The sequence below is a fragment of the Leucopleurus acutus genome (genome assembly GCF_964270905.1).
Source record: "Leucopleurus acutus genome assembly, chromosome: 2".
Lineage (NCBI taxonomy): Eukaryota > Metazoa > Chordata > Mammalia > Artiodactyla > Delphinidae > Leucopleurus > Leucopleurus acutus.
Window position 1 is genome coordinate 163,161,440 of NC_139143.1, and position 18,882 is coordinate 163,180,321.

The following is an 18,882-nucleotide window of genomic DNA, read 5'->3' on the forward strand; positions in this document are numbered from 1 at the left end:
AAGGATTTAGGTGGGGGAGCAGCTATGTAAATTCAGCTCTGAGATGGGCAGTGGAGGTCACTGCAGGGCTCTTCCATTCCTACTTCGAGCTCTTTGGTTGCACATTGTGGAGTGGGAGAAAGGAGATCACTGCCAGTGTGGAAACAGAGTTGGTACTGGGGAGAGGGATGGGAAGTCCCTAGTGATGGGGAGGAAAGGGCAGCTCCTACAGCTGTAACGGCCAAGCCAATCATTTATTTATAAGAACGTTCAGCTGCTGGGTGCTCACAATCAGAGGCTCCCTTTCCTTATTGAGAATGGCGCTGTTAGTGTGTGTAGGATCTAGTTCTCTCAGACTCATTTCTTTTTCCTCCAGCAGAAACCCAGCCTTTTTTCTCTTCATTTTTTTAAGCTTTTGTCTCCTAGAGTTCCAGTGTTTCTCTCATTTTTGCCTATCTCATTCACCTTTCCTCCTCTGATCCTGTTGACTTAACAGGGCAGTCATCCTTGTTAAATACTTCTCTATTCTAGAACTACTCAGAACACTTCTTGAATCAACATCAGTTCTCTGAAAGCTCATGCCTCCTGCCCATTCCTCGCATTAGACCTGGTCCGTCCTCAGTGAGCCCAAACTGTGCTGTCTCTGAGCTCCTTAGCTTCATAATCGACAGCCATTTAAGTGATGCAGTGCTCAAACTCTTTTGGAGAAACGTGTTTTCCAATGGAATCTTTGGTGACATTATGTTCATATTACAGATACTTTAGTTAATTTCGATAGGCCAATTATTATGTGTCACCTCTCCTTCAAGTTCTTTAAATTTAGCTTGGGTATCACCTCCTTCGAGAAGCTTTTCTTAGTCATCCCCAAGTTTAAGTTTTTTGTAGTTTTTTTTTTCTAAGTTTTTCTCTATATTCTAGTATCCATACAACTTCTCATACCATATTGTTCTTGTCTGTTTGAATTGCCTCTTGACTTTGAGCTCCTTGAGAGCAGGGGCCATTTTTTCTCTATCCCTAGCACCTGGGAGAATATAATCCCTGGAACATAAGGTTTATCATGCATGTATGCATTCAAAAAAAAATAAATTGTATTTAAATGTACCAAATGTTGCAACACCTCCTCTATGTAACGTGTTTTTTGCAACTTCCTCCTCTGATCCAGTTTGAGGAGGTTTAGTTTTCCCTTTTTGTGAAATGTGGTGCTGTTTAGAAACGATTCTGAAAGACACAGTATAGAGACTTCCATTTACTGCCTTCCTCCAGATGGGGTGAGGTTGTGCATTTATTCAGCATACTATTGGGGAGCATTTGCTTTGACAGTCATCTGTCCCCCCGTTAAATACAAATACCTTCCCCACTCTTTGTCCTCTCTCCTAACTTTCCCCTCTCTCTCCTCAGCCGTTCCATGAAAGAGTAGTTATATTCATTGTCTCTAGCTCCTTGCTTTTCCCTGACTTTTCAGCCTGTTATGTCCTGGCTTCTGCTTCTACCCCTCCAGTGAAGCTAGTCTTGCTGGGGCAGTTCTGACCTTGTGAATTGGCTGAGTCCAAGAAATGCTCCCTCAGTCACCTCTGCTGCATTTGACCTGGTTGACCATCCTCCTTGAAGCTCTGTTGCTTTGTCACTTATAGTCCTTGCCACTACTCTCCTCAACACTAAGTCCTGTTGGTTTGGTTTTGTTTGTTCGTTTAGTCATCCATTCCTTCACTCAACAAATCTGAGTTACTTCTCCACAAGGCTAGTTCCTGAGGCTGTTGGCAGTGAACAAGACGGATGTGGTCCTTGCTCTCATGGAGCCTACAGTCCAGCTGGAGAGTAGCCGTTTATTCATTTAACTCCACAAATATCTACTTAGTGCCTCCTGCTTTCCAGCTACTGCTGTGCCTAGATTCCAAATAGATAATCATGTAAATTATCTACGTGCTTTAAAGAAATACAGGCTGCTATGAGAACCTGTAATAAGGGTACCTCTTCTAGTTTGGGGAGGGGGTAGGGATCGGTCAGGGAAGAGGTCCTTGAGGAAGGAACACTTAATGGAAGCTTGAATTGGCCAAGTAAGAAAACCTAGATGGGAGCAGGGGTTGGTAGGGCTGGGAGACAGGGAGGGATAGTTAGTTGCACTTGTTACTTACAAAGTTATCAACTGCTGTAGCGTCTTAAGAATGAAATTCTGCTCTCGTCATTCACCGTTGTCATAAGCTCTACGACGGAGACATGCGGGCTTCTTTATTATAGCATTCATGGGGTCCTGGTTCTCCTTCCTGGGCAGTGATCATTTTGAAATCTCTGTCTTGCAGCACCAAAGAGGTCTGTTTTTAGTCTTGATGAAAAATCAGGACATGTGTGTGAGAGGCTAATTAACCATGTATGCTGAATGGCATAGTTAAATATTATTAGAATTCAGAGAAGGGCACTGTCACATAGATATGGAGTGATAGTGGCGGGCATCGGAGGTAGTGAGGCTTGAATGGAAGAGAGAGACTCAGAAAAGCAGAGAAGAAAGGAACCAGGCATTTCCAGTAGAGAGAAAAGAGAGAGAACAAAGGCAGGCGAGTGGGAATTCAGTGTTGCCGTTAGGGAAGGGGTTACCGTCCCCTGTAGGCCTCGACAGAGCCTGCTTTTGGCCTGGTGACAGAAGAGGACCTGGAAGGACTTTGAGTACAAGGCTAGGGAATTGGGACTTAATCATTTGAGCAGAGAGGTGGTACATGTGGGACACTTTTAGAATAAATCTGGCAGTGATTGGCTTCAAAGCTAGGCACTGAGACATGAGAATGCCTGGTCAGTAGTTCAGTTCAGCAGATGTTTATGGAGCATGTCATGTGTGGCATGGGGAAGGGAAAGGGATGAATGAGCGAGAGAGCACTTGCCTGGGGAACCTAAAGACATGTGCAAGATCCTATCCGTGGTTGGGCTTTTGAGAGAAGGACAAGGAGCCAGAGGCCAGTTGGGCTTTTTTTTTCTTTAACATCTTTATTGGAGTATAATTGCTTTACAGTGGTGTGTTAGTTTCTGCTTTATAACAAAGTGAATCAGCTATACACATACATATATCCCCGTATCTCCTCCCTCTTGCATCTCCCTCCCACCCTCCCTATCCCACCCCTCTAGGTGGTCGCAAAGCACCGAGCTGATCTCCCTGTGCTATGCGGCTGCTTCCCACTAGCTAGCTATTTTACATTTGGTAGTGTATACATGTCCATGCCACTCTCTCACTTCGTCCCAGCTTACCCTTCCCGCTCCCGTGTCCTCAAGTCCATTCTCTACATCTGCATCTTTATTCCTCTCCTGCCCCTGGGTTCTTCATAACCATTTTTTTTTAAGATTCCATATATATGTGTTAGCATACGGTGTTTGTTTTTCTCTTTCTGTCTTCACTCTGTATGACAGACTCGAGGTCCATCCACCTCTCTATAAATAACTCAATTTCGTTTCTTTTTATGGCTGAGTAATATTCCATTGTATATATGTGCCACATCTTCTTTATCCATGCATCTGTCGATGGACACTTAGGTTGCTTCCATGGCCTGGCTATTGTAAATAGAGCTGCAGTGGACATTGTGGTACAGGACTCTTTTTGAATTATGGTTTTCTCAGGGTATATGCCCAGTAGTGGGATTGCTGGGTCGTATGGTAGTTCTATTTTTAGTTTTTTAAGGAACCTCCGTACCATTCTCCATAGTGGCTGTATCAGTTTGCATTCCCACCAACCGTGCAAGAGGGTTCCCTTTTCTCCACACCCGGGAGATGGGCTTTTGAGAGAAGGACAAGGAGCCAGAGGGGAGATGGGCCCCTCCCTTCCCCACGCCCACAGGTTTTCAGGGTTTGGCAAACTGTGGTCCACAGGCCAAGTCCATACAGATGCCGGTTTTTGTAGAATGGTTTTATTTTTTAATTATTTTTAAAATCAAAAGAACATTATTTCATGATATATGAAAATGATATGAAATTCAGATTTCATTGTCCATAAATAAAGTTTTTTTGGTGCACAGCCTTGCTTGTCCATTTATATATTGTCTATGGTTACTGTCACATACAGCAGCTTGCCCATTTATATATTGTCTATGGTTACTGTCACATACAGCAGATCCTCCTTCTCTGAAACTGAATGTCCTTCCCCCTACCTGAGGCTTTTCCCTCCACCCAGGCTTTTAAATATCCTTGTGGTCTTTATGTTCCTCCCAGATCCTCAGCTTCTTTTTTCCAGGACCTTTCTCCTTCCAGATACGCTCAAGACCTATCTTACTTCAAACAGACAAACAACACTTCATCAACTCAAAAGTCCACTTGTGCTACTGCTCTCCATCTCCAGTCTATCCCCGCCTTTCCTTATTCACCTTCGTCCAGACTTCTGACCTCATCAGTCCATTAAAACTAGCCTTGCTGAGTCATTGGTGAACTCCTAGCTGCTGGATCCAGTAGTTTTCCCAGTCCTATCTTCCTTGTTTTCTCTGACATTTAACATTTCGATCATTCTCTTTTCCTTGAGACTCTTTATCTTCTGGCTTCTGTGACATCCGTCTCCTTTGCTTCTCTTCCTAATTCCCCAGCCCTGTCTCCCACTCATCCATCAATGGCTTCTCTTCTTTGACCAGTTCCTTAAACACTGGTGACATTCAGGAGCCCGTCCTTTGTCCTCGTAGCCAAGATTTTACTGAGCATCTACTATATGTCAGTCCCTGTTATTGAAATACTTTACGCAGATTATTCCTAATTATTACAACAACCCCAAAAAGATCGATTTTGTTTCCTTGTTATAAACAGGAAATTGAGACTCAGCTTAAGTAATTTTCCAAAGGTTGCACAGTAAGTGGCAGACCTGGGGCTTGAACCAGCCTGCTTTAGTGTATAGTAAAGTCATCTATTATCTGTGTACCAGAGACTCCTGCTGTAGACTTTCTTTTTAGCTTCCAGCCTATATGTCTGTCTACTAGACATTTCTACCTGGCAGCACCTCAAACCCAACTTATCGTCTCTCCCTAACCCCCGTCCAGTCCAGAATTGGTATGTGACCATCTCTTTGGTCATTCAGGCCCCAGTCATGGGAGTTGGTTTTGACTTTGCCCCTCCCCGACCGCTGCCATGCACCCAGTTGTCACTACAGCCACTCATTTCTCCCCTTTTAATTTCTCTGCAATTCATCTCTCATGATGTCCACTATCACTTCCTTAGTTCAGATTCTTCTCATCTCTATCTTGGACTATTGTCTCCCTTCTCTTAATCTCTACCCCTTCTTCTATTCTCTTAGCCTTCCAGTCTGTCTTCCATAGCTTCCAGGATGATCTTTTCTAAACCCCACATCTGATTGTGTTGCTATATTGGTTAAAACCTACTGATGGCTCCCATTGTCCTATTCCTCTACTCCATAGCTTAACTAAGGAGGCTTCACCTTATTTTTCTAGATTCTTTTTCCAGTCTCTTACCTACTCAGGTGTGTTTTTGGTCTCCTGTACCGGCGTACTCATTTATCTCTCCAATGTAGTTCTCAAGGTGTTACTTCTTTCTGGAATGCCCATCTCTTCCAGTTTGTCTGAGGAACATTTTTTCAGTTTAATCCCTAAAAAATGGACAAATAGGCAAACCAAAAAACACCCTCAGTTCAGAGAGAGTGCCTCAGCTTCTGAGCCGTCACTGTGTCCAGTCTTTCTTAGAGGGGTTAGGTTTCCCTTCTTCATGCTTCCCAAGCACCGCGGGTGTGTATCTGTTGTCCGACCCAGCACAGTGTGTGATAATTTGTGCGCGTCTGCCTCATTAAAATGGTACTCTTTCAAGACAGAGCTTTACGTCTTGTTCACCTTTTTATCTGTGGTATCTAGCTTGTTGCCTGGGACATAGAAGTTCATTAACTGTTGAATGAATACCAATAGTGTGGTGAGAGCTATGGACTGAAGCTTTGGAGAAAGATGAGGATTAAAGGATGAAGATGTTTGCTAAAGCTGAAGAGTAGGCAGAACTAGCGCCCCGATATGTGTAGCATCAGATCAATGACAGAGTCTTTCCACAGATGCTTTATCTCATTTTGTTCTGCTCAGAAGCGCCGTCAGACAGGCAGGGCAGGCATTCAGTTTTGCCTTTTAGAAATGAAGAATCTTTAGTTCAGAGACGTGAAAAGACCTACCCAAAGTCCTGAACCTAAGTGCCAGAATTCAGTCTTCTCCAGCCAAGGCTATGATGCTTCCCCTGAACCAGTGGAGAGATGGGGAAGCTTTGGGAGATGAGAGAGAAGTTTTGGGCTAAACCTACATTTAGAGGTTAAAGAAGAGGAGTGAGTGGCTCAGGGAGGACGATAAAGAGCCCCAGAGAATGACTGTGTGGTGAAAGACAAGTTTTCAGAAGGAGAAGACATTGTTGATGAGATTTTTTTTCAAATACTAAAGGAAAATTGGGAAGGAGGAAAGAGTTTTACCACTGGGAAGCTCAAGAGAATGGTTTCGTCCGGTGAAGCCCACCTGGCCGAGTGGTTCCACAGGCATTGAGGGAGGTGGAGGCACCTGTGGATAGCACCCTTTCCAGAAGGGTGATGGTGGGAAGGAGACCAATAGGCTGGCAGCTTGAGAAACGTTGTACTACCAAATATTCCCAGAAATTCATGGTACATTTTTTTCATTCTGTAGACCTGAAAATAATGCAGTGGAAATTATGCTAGTACATAACTGTGCTAGTATACCTATGACTGAGTATATAAATTTCAGAATGTTTTAAACTCAATTTAACATTGGTCTATTCCAATCAAGATATAGTGCCAGAGGGCAGGATGTTCAATCAAGCCTTAAAGTCAACTTGTATTTGAATATGGGTAAGTGTAGTAGTATGTGCTCACCTACGGGAGTAGACGTTTACTAGTCCGAAAACACTGTTCTTATATTCATTTAGAGTGTTTACCTACCTACAAGCTTGTCTCTTGGGCATTACTCGCATCATTTGTCGTCTGGTGTAATTTGGTCAACGGGAAGATTTTCCCCACTTTTGTTAGAGGGTGTTTTCTGTGTTGATGATAAAAACCTGTGTGTTTCATCTGCATCTCCTGAGAGCCAAGCCCTGTGGGGAGTTAGGCCCTGAGCAGCTCTTTTGTCCCACTGACAAGGTGTCTTCTGTCTGCCAGGTAAAGAGGTACCAGTGCACCTTTGAGGGCTGTCCCCGCACCTACAGCACAGCAGGCAACCTGCGCACCCACCAGAAGACCCACCGGGGAGAGTACACCTTTGTCTGTAATCAGGAGGGCTGCGGCAAGGCCTTCCTCACCTCTTACAGCCTCAGGATCCACGTGCGGGTGCACACGAAGGAGAAGCCGTTTGAGTGCGACGTGCAGGGCTGTGAGAAGGCATTCAACACTCTATACAGGTCAGCCCATTCCTCCCTCCCTGCACCACCAGCCTCTGACCCCAGCTCTGTCCTGACTGAAGAGCTCTCCCTGCACAGTACAGATGTTCACTTTCAGGGCTTTAAAGAGGACAGTAATGCTCAACTGTTGACAGTTCATTAGAGGAACTTGTAACTTAAAGATTGACACATACTGGGTTGGTTAAAAATCAGAGTCCATTTGTGTCCGGATTCATATCTCCTGGAATGCCATCCTGGCCTCAGGGTTTTAGTATTTAGCATAGAATAATATCTCCTGTTGGCTCAGGAGCTTGGAACCAAGGTTTCTTTCACTTCCTTCCCGGCCTCACCTTAAAGATTAACTTTTTTCTACCCCCAAGAAATGGGGAGTGGTCCACTCAGCCATTTCCCTTTTCCACCGTTTGTGTCAAGAGACTTATATTAGTGTTCAACATTGCATGTAAAATAGCGCACATAATAAATACTAGCTGACACTTAGAAAGCACCCATTGTGTGCTAGGAAGTGTCCTGAGTGCTGGCCCTCACAGCCACTGCTCAGGAAATGGAAGCACGGAGAGGTTTTGTAACTGGCTCAAGGTCCCCCTTCTGGTAGAGGAGAACAGAATTTGAGTCCCAGGCAGCCTGGCTCCAGGCCACACTCACACCACTACTCCATATACTTCTGTGAATTTCTCTTTGAGCACAAAATGTTGGATACTAATGTATTATGGCTATAGAATTCTTATGCACTTGACCCTGGCGCACATTAAGCTGACGTGGGAAGGCTCTGTAGTACATTATGACAAAGGGGATTTCTCTGGGATATCTTGCAGGCTGAAAGCACATCAGAGGCTTCACACAGGGAAGACGTTTAACTGTGAATCTGAAGGCTGCAGCAAGTACTTCACCACGCTCAGTGATCTGAGGAAGCACATTCGAACCCATACAGGAGAAAAGCCATTTCGGTGGGTCTTGCTGTTTTCTATTTGTCACTGACGAGGTTTCAGCTGAGTGTTTTGGTGTACTCTAAAATTTGTCAAAGTGGAAAGGAAATTCCCTTCGCTGGTTCTTTGGGCAGTGTTTGCTTTCTCCAGGATAGTTGTAACCAACTACTGCAGATTGGAGGAGTGGCGATGGATTCCAAGAGCATCCCTACCTACTCTGCGGATGGTGGCCTCTCTGACTCATTCTTTCCCTTTCTTTCTTTCTTTCTTTTTTAAATTTTATTTATTTATTTTATTTATTATTTTTTTATTTTTGGCTTCATTGGGTCTTTGTTACTGCACACGGGCTTTCTCTAGTTGCGCTGTGCGGGCTTCTCATTGTGGTGGCTTCTCTTGTTGCAGAGCACGTGGGCTTCAATAATTGTGGCACGCAGGCTCAGTAGTTGTGGCTCGCCGGCCCTAGAGCGCAGGCTCAGTAGTTTTGGCGCATGGGCTTAGTTGCTCCGCGGCATGTGGGATCTTCCCTGACCAGGGCTCGAACCCATGTCCCCTGCATCGGCAGGTGGATTCTTAAGCACTGTGCCACCAGGGAAGCCTCCCCACCCCTTTATTTTCAAGAAACGTTTGTTGAAACTCACTTACGTGGTGGGTACTTTTATCAGTGCTAGAGAGATACTAAGATACTGGCTCTCCTTTTGAGAACCTTAGTCTGGTGGAAAAGAACCACAAGTAACCAGACAGTATCTGAGACTGAGATGCTGAAAGAGCTTTGAGCACAGAGGCAAGGATACGTACCTAAGAAGAGGTGGGGAGGGAAGGGGGAAATGAGGGGAAATGAGGGGTAGGGTTGCTTAGGCTACTGGTTCAGGTATTTTTTTCTTTTATCACTCGTTCGGTTGTTGCTTTGTAATATGTCATGTGTACATGCAAACATATAGGAGCATCCATTTTTATCTGTAGATTTCAATTTATACATATATATATACATATGTGGACACACCTATATATTTAATTGATGCATGTATAAATATAAGGTTGAAGGAAGGAGTTGTATCATCTACTTTCTCCTCTGCTCATAGCATTTAGCGTGGTTCTGGGCATTCAGCAGGGATTGAAGAACAACTTTGGGATGATTATATGACATTTTTAACAAGGTAATCAGTTTGTAAGGATTTCCCCCTAAATGTAATATAGATAAATTACTGAAAATGGCCCATAAACAATGTCTTTGATCTGACAGGAGGGATTGCTCTTATGTTCATGGCATTAAATATGCTACTTTTCTGTTCTCAAATCACTCATCTCATTAGGATACCTAGAAATTGAAAAGTCTTCAGGGACAGTCAACTCTTAAACACCAATTAAATGGAAATGTGTTTCAAAAATTACAGATACATTCCTGAGTCATGGCCCCTCTAAAAGCAAGAGTATTTAGATTCTAGTTGGTTACTCTCCAGCTGCCGTGAAGCTTGGGTTACTTTTTTCCCCATAGGGCTGTCAAGGGGACTCTGATTTCTATTCAGTCACACGCATTTTTGTCATGATTAAAACTGCTAATTTTTCTTGAATGTTAGATGGGGCTTTAGACACAATGATTTTATGTACTTAAAAAGTAAAATGCTTTAGAGAAGCTTTCTATTTAAAGAAATAAAATATGTTGGCTTATAAGAAAATGCATTCATTTTCATGTAAATAGTTACTGAATGCCTGCTATGTGCAAGACTACAGCAGATGTAAAGAACTACATGGACCTTTCCTTCAAAAGAATCATAATCTAGGAGAACAGATAACAAATGTATACACGTAGAGCTGAAATAAGATTGGGAATGACAGGTGCCATAAAAGCAGCATATAGATAAATGCCCTAGGAGTTCTAAGGAGGGAAATATTACCTCTAGCTTTGGTTATCAAGAAAGTAAAAGAGAAAAGCTCTCTGAAGATTATAGATAATTACATTACAGCCAGTATGTTCTGACTGATTTTGTTCTAGTGTTGTATTTCAGGCCCCATGCCTACGTGAGAGCCTCTGTACCCACCACTGATGTTCCTTATATTCCATTTGCAGTAGATTTTCCATATGTGTTCTTATTGTCAATAGAATTCTGTTGTGTAATTCATCAGAAGGCTTGTATTGTTAGGGCTCTCAACACGTGCCTTACTTGTAGGACAAGAAATACTTATCCTGGGCCTACCTCTCCCTCTGATCCCAGATTTGTCACCTTACTTTTCCAGGGACCTGTCATCATTCCCATCTGTAAAACCAGTTTCACTGAGCTGATCTTAGTGTTCTGAGCAGTTGTTTTAATGTAAGTTTGTATTTACAAGAGATATTGAAGATAAAGGTCTATTAGCTAATGACTGCTATCCTCTCTGCTTAAACAACTTACTTAGGTGTGATCATGATGGCTGTGGAAAAGCATTTGCAGCAAGCCACCACCTTAAAACTCACGTCCGTACACATACTGGTGAGTTTAGGCTAATTTTTATCTTTTAACCTTCATTGAGTCAGTAAATATCTGTACTTCCATTGAGACCTGTAGAGCTTTGTGGAGAGAGCAGGCCTAATCATTTGGCCTTCACCTACAATGTTTGAGTTTCTTTCAGAGGTAAAAAGGATCTAAAGATTGGGCTCAGGAGTCCAACCTTAAGAAATAAAACCAATGCAGAGATTCTCAGAAAAGAATCTGGGGGGAAAAAGCTAATCTTCTCTTTTAACTTCCCAGGAGCAGGCCATTCTCAGTGCTTTGCTCTACATTAAATTTTAGGACTGGAATGATTAACTTGTAATTTATCCAACTTACTACTTGAACCCTTATTAGAATATTTACTTCCCTCTGTTAGGGGAAAGTACATGTCTTAATCCAGTGAAATGATTTTATGGTAAAATTAATACCTCTTGTCATTCTTGCAGGTGAAAGACCCTTTTTCTGCCCCAGTAATGGCTGTGAGAAAACATTCAGCACTCAATACAGTCTCAAAAGTCACATGAAAGGTCACGATAACAAAGGAAATTCATACAGTGCGCTTCTAAATCACAATGGATCAGAGGTGTGCAGTGTTTTGTCTCTTGTTTTGATCTGGGCACCATAGAACAGCAACCGTTGTTTGTATATCAGAATAAAAGGTTAAAATGCCTTCTCTCTAAATCTGTTAGTGAGAGAGAAGAAATCAGTGTCGAGATCTATGTCTTTGTGATGAGGTGGTGGAAGCCAGAAATTTCACCAGGCTCCCTGTGCTTCAGCCCCTGATTCAGCTCCACCTCCCCTCCGTCAGGTATGGTGGAAGAGATGTCTTGGAACCAGAGGTCTCAGAATGGCTTCCAAAGTGTCAGCCAGGTGCTCTCAAAGGGTGTTATTTTCCCATTCATGTCTATAAAATGGTACATCTGCACTTGAGTTTGGGACATGAGTTAATGATTTGCTTCACACATTCATTAATCCATCATTGGAGAACCAGGCGGAGTCTGGGGGGTCCCCTGCCCTTTTGAATTGTCTGCAGACCGAAAGGTTTGAGAGCCACCGCCTTAAGGCACTGAACCACAGAACAAGACTCTGCAGGGTTTTAGGTGGTTTTGTCTGTTCTTTACCAAGCCCTTCCACCACATTTCCCTCTCCTCTACAGCTTCTTTCCAGAGAGGTCCTGGGATAAATTTACTGTTACTACTTCTGATATGGTATTGAGTAACTTACCTTATGTCTTTTGAACCCAGGAACTGAGAACTGTTATTATTTTGCTATTTCATAGATAAAGAAACTGAAGCACACTGACCCCCTTTTGAATAATGCGGTTCTTAAAGTATGTAATACAGTTTTGATTTGGGGAAAGGCAGCATAATTTAATTCTGTGGTTTCTAATATTTAAAGAACAAAGGATCCCTTTATAAGGACTGTGATTTGAATGTGTTTTATTAGTAATAACTCCCCCTATGTTTTATTAGTAACAATAACTAATATTTACTGAATTTTTACGATATACCAAGTACTGTGCTATTTTTCTGTGAATTATCTCACTCACAAGAGGTCAGTATTGTTATTATTCCCATATCACTGATAAAGAAACCTGAGGCAAGGAGAAATTAAATAACTTGCCTAAATATCCAAAGCTTGTAATTAGTCCCCTTTAGGCAGGCAGGCTGATTCCAGAGCCTGGTTCTTGACCCCTATGTCGTAAGAGGCAAAACAGCACTGGTTGGGCTTCCCTGGTGGCGCAGTGGTTGAGAGTCCGCCTGCTGATGCAGGGGACACGGGTTCGTGCCCAGGTCCAGGAAGATCCCACATGCTGCGGAGCAGCTGGGCCCATGAGCCATGGCCACTGAGCCTGTGCGTCCGGAGCCTGTGCTCCGCAACGGGAGAGGCCACAACAGTGAGAGGCCAGCGCACAACAAAAAAACAAACAAACAAAAAAAACCCCAGCACTGGTTGCGAAGAGTGTGAATTCACATCCAGGCTCCACAACTAGTCACATGACCTTAGGCAAATGACTTCTTTGCGCCTCAGTCTCTTCCTCTGTAAAACCAGATGAAAATACTAAGATTTGAGAGTCTTTGTGTACAAAGCTGCATTTATGAAGTCATGATCAATTTTCTTGTTTTTGTAACAATCTGAGGACAGTTTCTTGCCACAGTCTCTATGCATTGGAGGGCCCTAGTGCACATTGCCCAGACCTCACCTACTCTGGATGGCTGTTCGCTCCCCAGGGGAGGGAATCTCCTCTAGTCTCAGTCTTTCAATGTCATCGAGATTGCCTTTGAGTCCTAAGTTTGTATCTCCAGCCCGGATTAACCTTCCGCTTGATGTCTCCACCCAGCTGTCACCTAGGTTTCCCAGTCTTGACGTGTCCCAACCTATTCCTCCTGCAGTCTACCCCATCTTAGTAAATGGTGCAGTCTGCCCCATCTTAGTAAATGGTGCAGTCTGCCCCATCTTAGTAAATGGTGCAGTCTGCCCCATCTTAGTAAATGGTGCAGTCTGCCCCATCTTAGTAAATGGTGCAGTCTACCCCATCTTAGTAAATGGTGCAGTCTACCCCATCTTAGTAAATGGTGCAGTCTACCCCATCTTAGTAAATGGTGCAGTCTGCCCCATCTTAGTAAATGGTACAGTCTACCCCATCTTAGTAAATGGTGCAGTCTGCCCCATCTTAGTAAATGGTGCAGTCTGCCCCATCTTAGTAAATGGCACCTCTGTTTTTCTAGTGGAGCAGGCCAAAAATCTTAGAGTCATTCTTGACTCCTTTTCTTCCCTCATACTCCCCACCCACCAGCAAAGTCTATCAACCCTACCTTGAGAATATATCTAGAATCTGATGTGATTACTTCATTCAAACCACTGTCATTTTTTGGCCCGGATTACTGCAGTCACCTGCTAAGTGGTTTTCTTAGCACCTTTCCCACTCTTCTCCCCACTGCTACTCTGTCCATGTCTGTCCTCTGCTCGTAACCCTTCAGTAGCTTCTTGTATCACTTAAAGTAAAAGAATCTTTACAGTGGTCCAGAAGGCCCTAGACATTCTGTCCTGGTCACTTCTCTCACCTCGTTTACATCACTTCCTTTCACTTCAGCCATACCATCCACCTTGTGGTTCCTTGAACAAGGGAAGCCCACTCTTGCCTCCAGGCCTTTGTACTTGCTATACTCTGTATGAAACACTTCTCCCACGTATGTGCATGGCCCATGCCCTCTTTCCTTCAGTATCTGATCAAAGGCCACCTTATCTAAGAGGCCTTCCCTAATCTAATAAAAGGGCAGCTCTTACCTGGCCTTCCCTACTCTGCTTACCCTCCGTAGCACGTATCATCATCTTGTGTACTGTATATTTATTTGGTTTTTTGTCTGCACCCCCTCCCCACACTAGAATGTAAGCTCTCTGGTGGCGGGGACTTTGTTTTCTTTATTATTGTATCCCTGGGCCTGGAACAGTGCCTAATACATAGTAGATGCTCAGTGAGTATTTGTTGAATGCATGCGTGGATGGGAACAACTGATCCATGAGGTAAAGCAGGGTTACCACATGAAGTATGTGAATTCCAACTGGCATTCTAGGAATCCAGAATTCAGAGTTAGCCCAGACAGCCATATATGAATAATAACCCCTCAGTACCACTCTGAGTAAGGGTCCCCGAGATGCCCATGTTGGGGACACAGTGATGTAATGGAAGGAAGATGGACTTTCAGTCAGAAGCACTGGGTTTGTGTTATGCTAATTAGCTGTGTGATTTTGGACAGTTCACTGCTAGTCTTAGCATTAATTTTCTCATACTTAAAATGGGAATGTGAAGTAATACTTCGAAGGTTTATATGAATAGTAAATGAGGTCATGTGAAATTGCTTTATCAGTGGTAGGACCAATTATACAAATATTATCCATTTCATATTATTACAGCTTTTGTTACTCTGGAGCCTGAGTCATGAGATAATTCTTAAACTCTATTAACTATCTTTAAGAATGTAAGAGATTTCTTCTTAAGAATATCAGGATTTTAAAAATGGAAATAACTCACATAGCCCTTGCTTTGAATGGTTTTTTACTCTCTAGACATTTGGAAACTTAGGGACACTCTAATCAAGTGTTTTATTACCTGATCGGCTACTATAAATCCTGATTTTTTTTTGTTACTTAATTAGATTTTTTTTTTTCTTTCACAGGATACAAATCACTCACTTTGTCTGAGGAATTTAAGCCTTCTGTCCACAGATTCCGAATTTCAAGAAAATTCCAATACAGTAAGTGTGCCTGTGATTATGGGCGCCATTAAAATAAGCGCAAGAATTGAGCCCTCCCTTTGGTGGGAAAATCGAGGCGGGCCAGTCTTTGAAGTCTTTCAGATTGAGTTGTGTTCAGTTACTAACCATTCAGGGTGTTTTGCTCTTGTTTCCTGATAAGAGCTCTCATTGGAGAGGTTGTTCTCTCTGACGTGTAGCGCCTTTTGACCTAGATCACTCACTTGATAACCTCCTGCCCCAGAAAATGTCTGTCTGTATTCATTTAGCAAATATTTCTTGAGTGGCTACTCCGTCGGGCAGAGTGCCGGTGCTGAGCTTGTGGTGGTGGTGAAGTAGCTGCGGTCTGTCCTTGAGGAGCTTAAAATTCATCCACTGTGAGGGGGAGCCAGGATTCCGTTTCCAGACTTTTCTCAAGCCCTGCCAGTCTGACTGAAGTCAGTTTTTTCCTTTCTTTGAGCTCACTACACGGGGGTTTTGCGGAGGACCTCCTCTACAGGCCCTCGGCTAGGGGACAACACCAGTGTCTCTTGGTCTGCTTGCTTTGGTTCCCTCTGCCATTGCCATGGCTCCACGATATATCTTGCAAACTGCTGCATCAATCCTGAGCTTATGCTCCTTCAAGAGGACCTGTGAGCTTTACTGGGTCACCGACACTGGTGGTTAAGTGTGCATTTTTTGTTGTTTCTCTCTGGTAAGTAAATATCGCTTAGGTCAGATTTTCTGTGAGTATATGCATAATAAATAAGGAGGAATCCATGTGATAGGAAGGATTTGAACAGAGACTGAGTGACTCAGGAACGCTGTGAAAACGTGTTTCTCAAATTGTGAATGATGGAGTCATCTGCAGCTCTTCTGCAACGTAGCTTCTTGGGCCTCTCCCAAACCAACTGAGTATCCTCTGGAAGGGGCACCTGACACTGCAATTTTATATTAGCACACCAAGGCCTGGGTTCTCCCGGTAATGGCAGAACTGCTCTTATCAGACCTGCCCTCCCACAGAAAACAACTGTATATGCTGGACAAAATATAAAATATAAAAACAACTACTTGAAGGCACCAGAGAGCAACCCAAACAGGCAGAGATAACGCTTGGAAGAAGAGACTGGGAAGATAGCAAAGGCACTGGATGGGTCTTCAGGCTTTATGGTTTATCCATCTCAGGGCAAGTCCTGGTTGATACCAAACAAGATGGCCCAGGCTCAGTAAACACTCCCTCTTACTGGCTTGACTAACCAGGGGACAGAGTTCAGGGCTACCACAGCACCTGGAAAGTCGGGGGGTTGGTCTGGAAAGGAGAGAGCCACAACGGGGGGCGTCCTGAGTTCTGTGTATAAGCTGTGTCCAAATCTCTAGTTGACCCCTGAACTGTGGGTGTGTGGGGCAGACACTTAAGCAGCCCAGCTGAGGCTAAAGATCTGGACAAAGATTACAGCTGCCATCCACTGCAGGGAAGACAGGGCTTGGAGTTGGAGCATAGCCAAGTCACCGGCATGTTAAAGCAAACACCAAATACTCTTCCAAGAAGTATAACAGAATCCTTAGTCTCTACAACATATCATTTGCAATGTCTGGGGTTATCCAAAATTTGTGAACATCAGAAGACACGGGAGGGGACTTCCCTGGTGGTCCAGTGGCTAAGACTCCACCCTCCCAGTGCAGGGGGCCCAGGTTTGATCCCTGGTCAGGGAACTAAATCCCACATGCCACAACGAAGATCCCACGTGCTGCAACTAAGACCTGGCGCAGCCAAATAAATAAATAAATATTAAAAAAAAAAAAAAAGACATGGGAAAACATTACCCCCACTCAAGAGAAAAGGTAATCTATGGAGACTGACCCCAAGATGAGCTAGAAATTAGAATTAGTGGGCAGACATTTCTAAGTAACTCTTAAACGCTCAAGCACATAAAGGAATATGCTTGTAATGATTTAATAAATAGGAAATCTCAGCAGAGAAATAGAAACTATAAAAAAAAATATGTTCCAAATGGAAATTCTGGAACTGAAAATATATTGAAATTTTAAAATTCACCGGATGGGCTCAACAGCAGGTTGGAAATGACAGAAGAAAGAATCAGTTAAGTTGAAGAGAGATCAGTAGAAATTAGCCAATCTTAAGAACAAAGAAAAACATTAAAGAAGCACTTCATATGATTGTTTGGCATATTCACATTTCAGAGCTAATGCTCTAAATGAAACTAATGCACTGTGTGGCCAAGATAGCCCTCTAAGCCACACAACCTAAAATTTCTGGGTATAATATCTCCTTAATTTCAAGAGATCGTATGAAATGATTTAGGCATCCACTCCCTGGCTGGGGCTGTGACATATGACTGAGGAGCTTTCTGAAGCCCTGGGGTCACCAGGTGAGGAATCATATGAGGGGACATTGAGTACTTGTAAAAAAAAAAAAAAAGGAAAGCTTTTTCTGCCATAATTTACAGCAGCAAGAGAGAGGCCTGCTCTTCTCCCTTGGAATCAAATTATATGTTGTCTCCTTGTCACCCAGCATTTATCCCAGAATTGGAAATAGGCTCATTTTTAGGCTTTCAACTAAGACCACAGTTCCTTGAAGTAATAGGATTAATTTTGCTCTGCTTGCTTTAAAAAAAAAAAAAAAATGATGAATTGTTAACATCAAATGATATATTTTTATGAGATCATCATTTTACATGTTCCTGGGCAGCCACATGCTTGTGTCCTAGGAGTGAACTTGGGCTGAAGTGCTGGGGAGTGGCCCGCTGGGCCTTTTGGCACCTGAGCTTCAGGATCCATCCTGTTCCCAGACGGCTCAGTGTTCTTGTGTCTCTTTGCTCCAGGCCCCAGAGGCTTAACCTGTTCTGTCTCCTCTACTTTGGGGGGAAGTTCCCACTCTGCCCCCAGGGTTGTTGCCCTAAAGCCTGGTAGTGGCTGAGTCACAGTCCCCTCAGCACCTTCCTTTTTTCTTTCTTTTAATTAAGAAAAACTTTTTATTGAGGTATAATATACATGCAGAAAAGTACACCTATCATGTACACCTTGATGAATCATCACAATTCATCATATCCAGGTAACCAGCACCCAAATCAAGAAACAGAACATTCCCAGCACCCCGGAAGACCCCCCTCAGTCCCCCTAACAGCCATTACCTCTCCCTAAGGATAACGACTGTCATAACTTCTCACAACCTAAGATGAGTTTTCTCTGTTTTTGTGATTTGTATAATCGGAATCATGTGGTATATACTCGTTTGTGCTGGCTTCTTTCTTGCAACGTTTTGTTTGAGAAATTAATCCATGTTGTTGCATTTAGTAATAGATTATTCATTCTCATTGTTGAACAGTATTACACTAAATGAATATAATAGAGTTCGTTCCGTCGACTGCCCTTGGGCATTTGGATAGTTTCTAGTTTGGAACCATTGAGAGTGCTGCTGTAAACATTCTTGCGCATAATCTTTTGAAGTCACACGGACTCATTCCTTTTTTTAACAGTGTTGTTCCTGATAATGATTCGTAAACAGGTAGAACAAAAAAAACAACCATAAAGGAGTTGCAAAGCTGTAATTATAGCTTAGTGGTAGTCCTTAGCTCACCATTTTTCAAAGTGGGTGGCACATCTTTATTGGGTTATAAAATAGTGGCTTATAATCAACACTTTAAGGACATCAGTAGAATAGAAAATATCAGAAGACATTGCATGTAGTAAGGATAGGATCTGTTTCATAGAGTTTTGTTTCAGTCGTACGTACAGATACGTATGTAACATGAAATATATATATATAATATATTTCCTACTTTGTGTCATGATGAAAAGTTTGAAGGCACTGTTTTGGCCTGTGATTCTTAACTTCCTCTGGACTAGAAGCTGGAAGCCTTACATAGGTTTCTGCCTTCAGCTTCTACCATGCTGGCCATCAGCTTCACTGAACTCCCTCTC

The 18,882-nt window shown here is 43.1% G+C and overlaps 1 protein-coding gene across 1 annotated transcript in view; it reads left to right on the top strand.

Moving 5' to 3' along the window:
- The window catches only part of MTF1 (metal regulatory transcription factor 1), a 38,090-nt gene that overhangs the window by 10,388 nt on the left and 8,820 nt on the right, over positions 1-18,882 (top strand). The window contains exons 3-7 of the mRNA XM_082833304.1: positions 7,082-7,320; positions 8,133-8,264; positions 10,635-10,708; positions 11,155-11,291; positions 14,887-14,964. Coding sequence (XP_082689430.1) covers positions 7,082-7,320; positions 8,133-8,264; positions 10,635-10,708; positions 11,155-11,291; positions 14,887-14,964 — 660 coding nt within the window. The remainder of the gene's footprint in view (positions 1-7,081; positions 7,321-8,132; positions 8,265-10,634; positions 10,709-11,154; positions 11,292-14,886; positions 14,965-18,882) is intronic.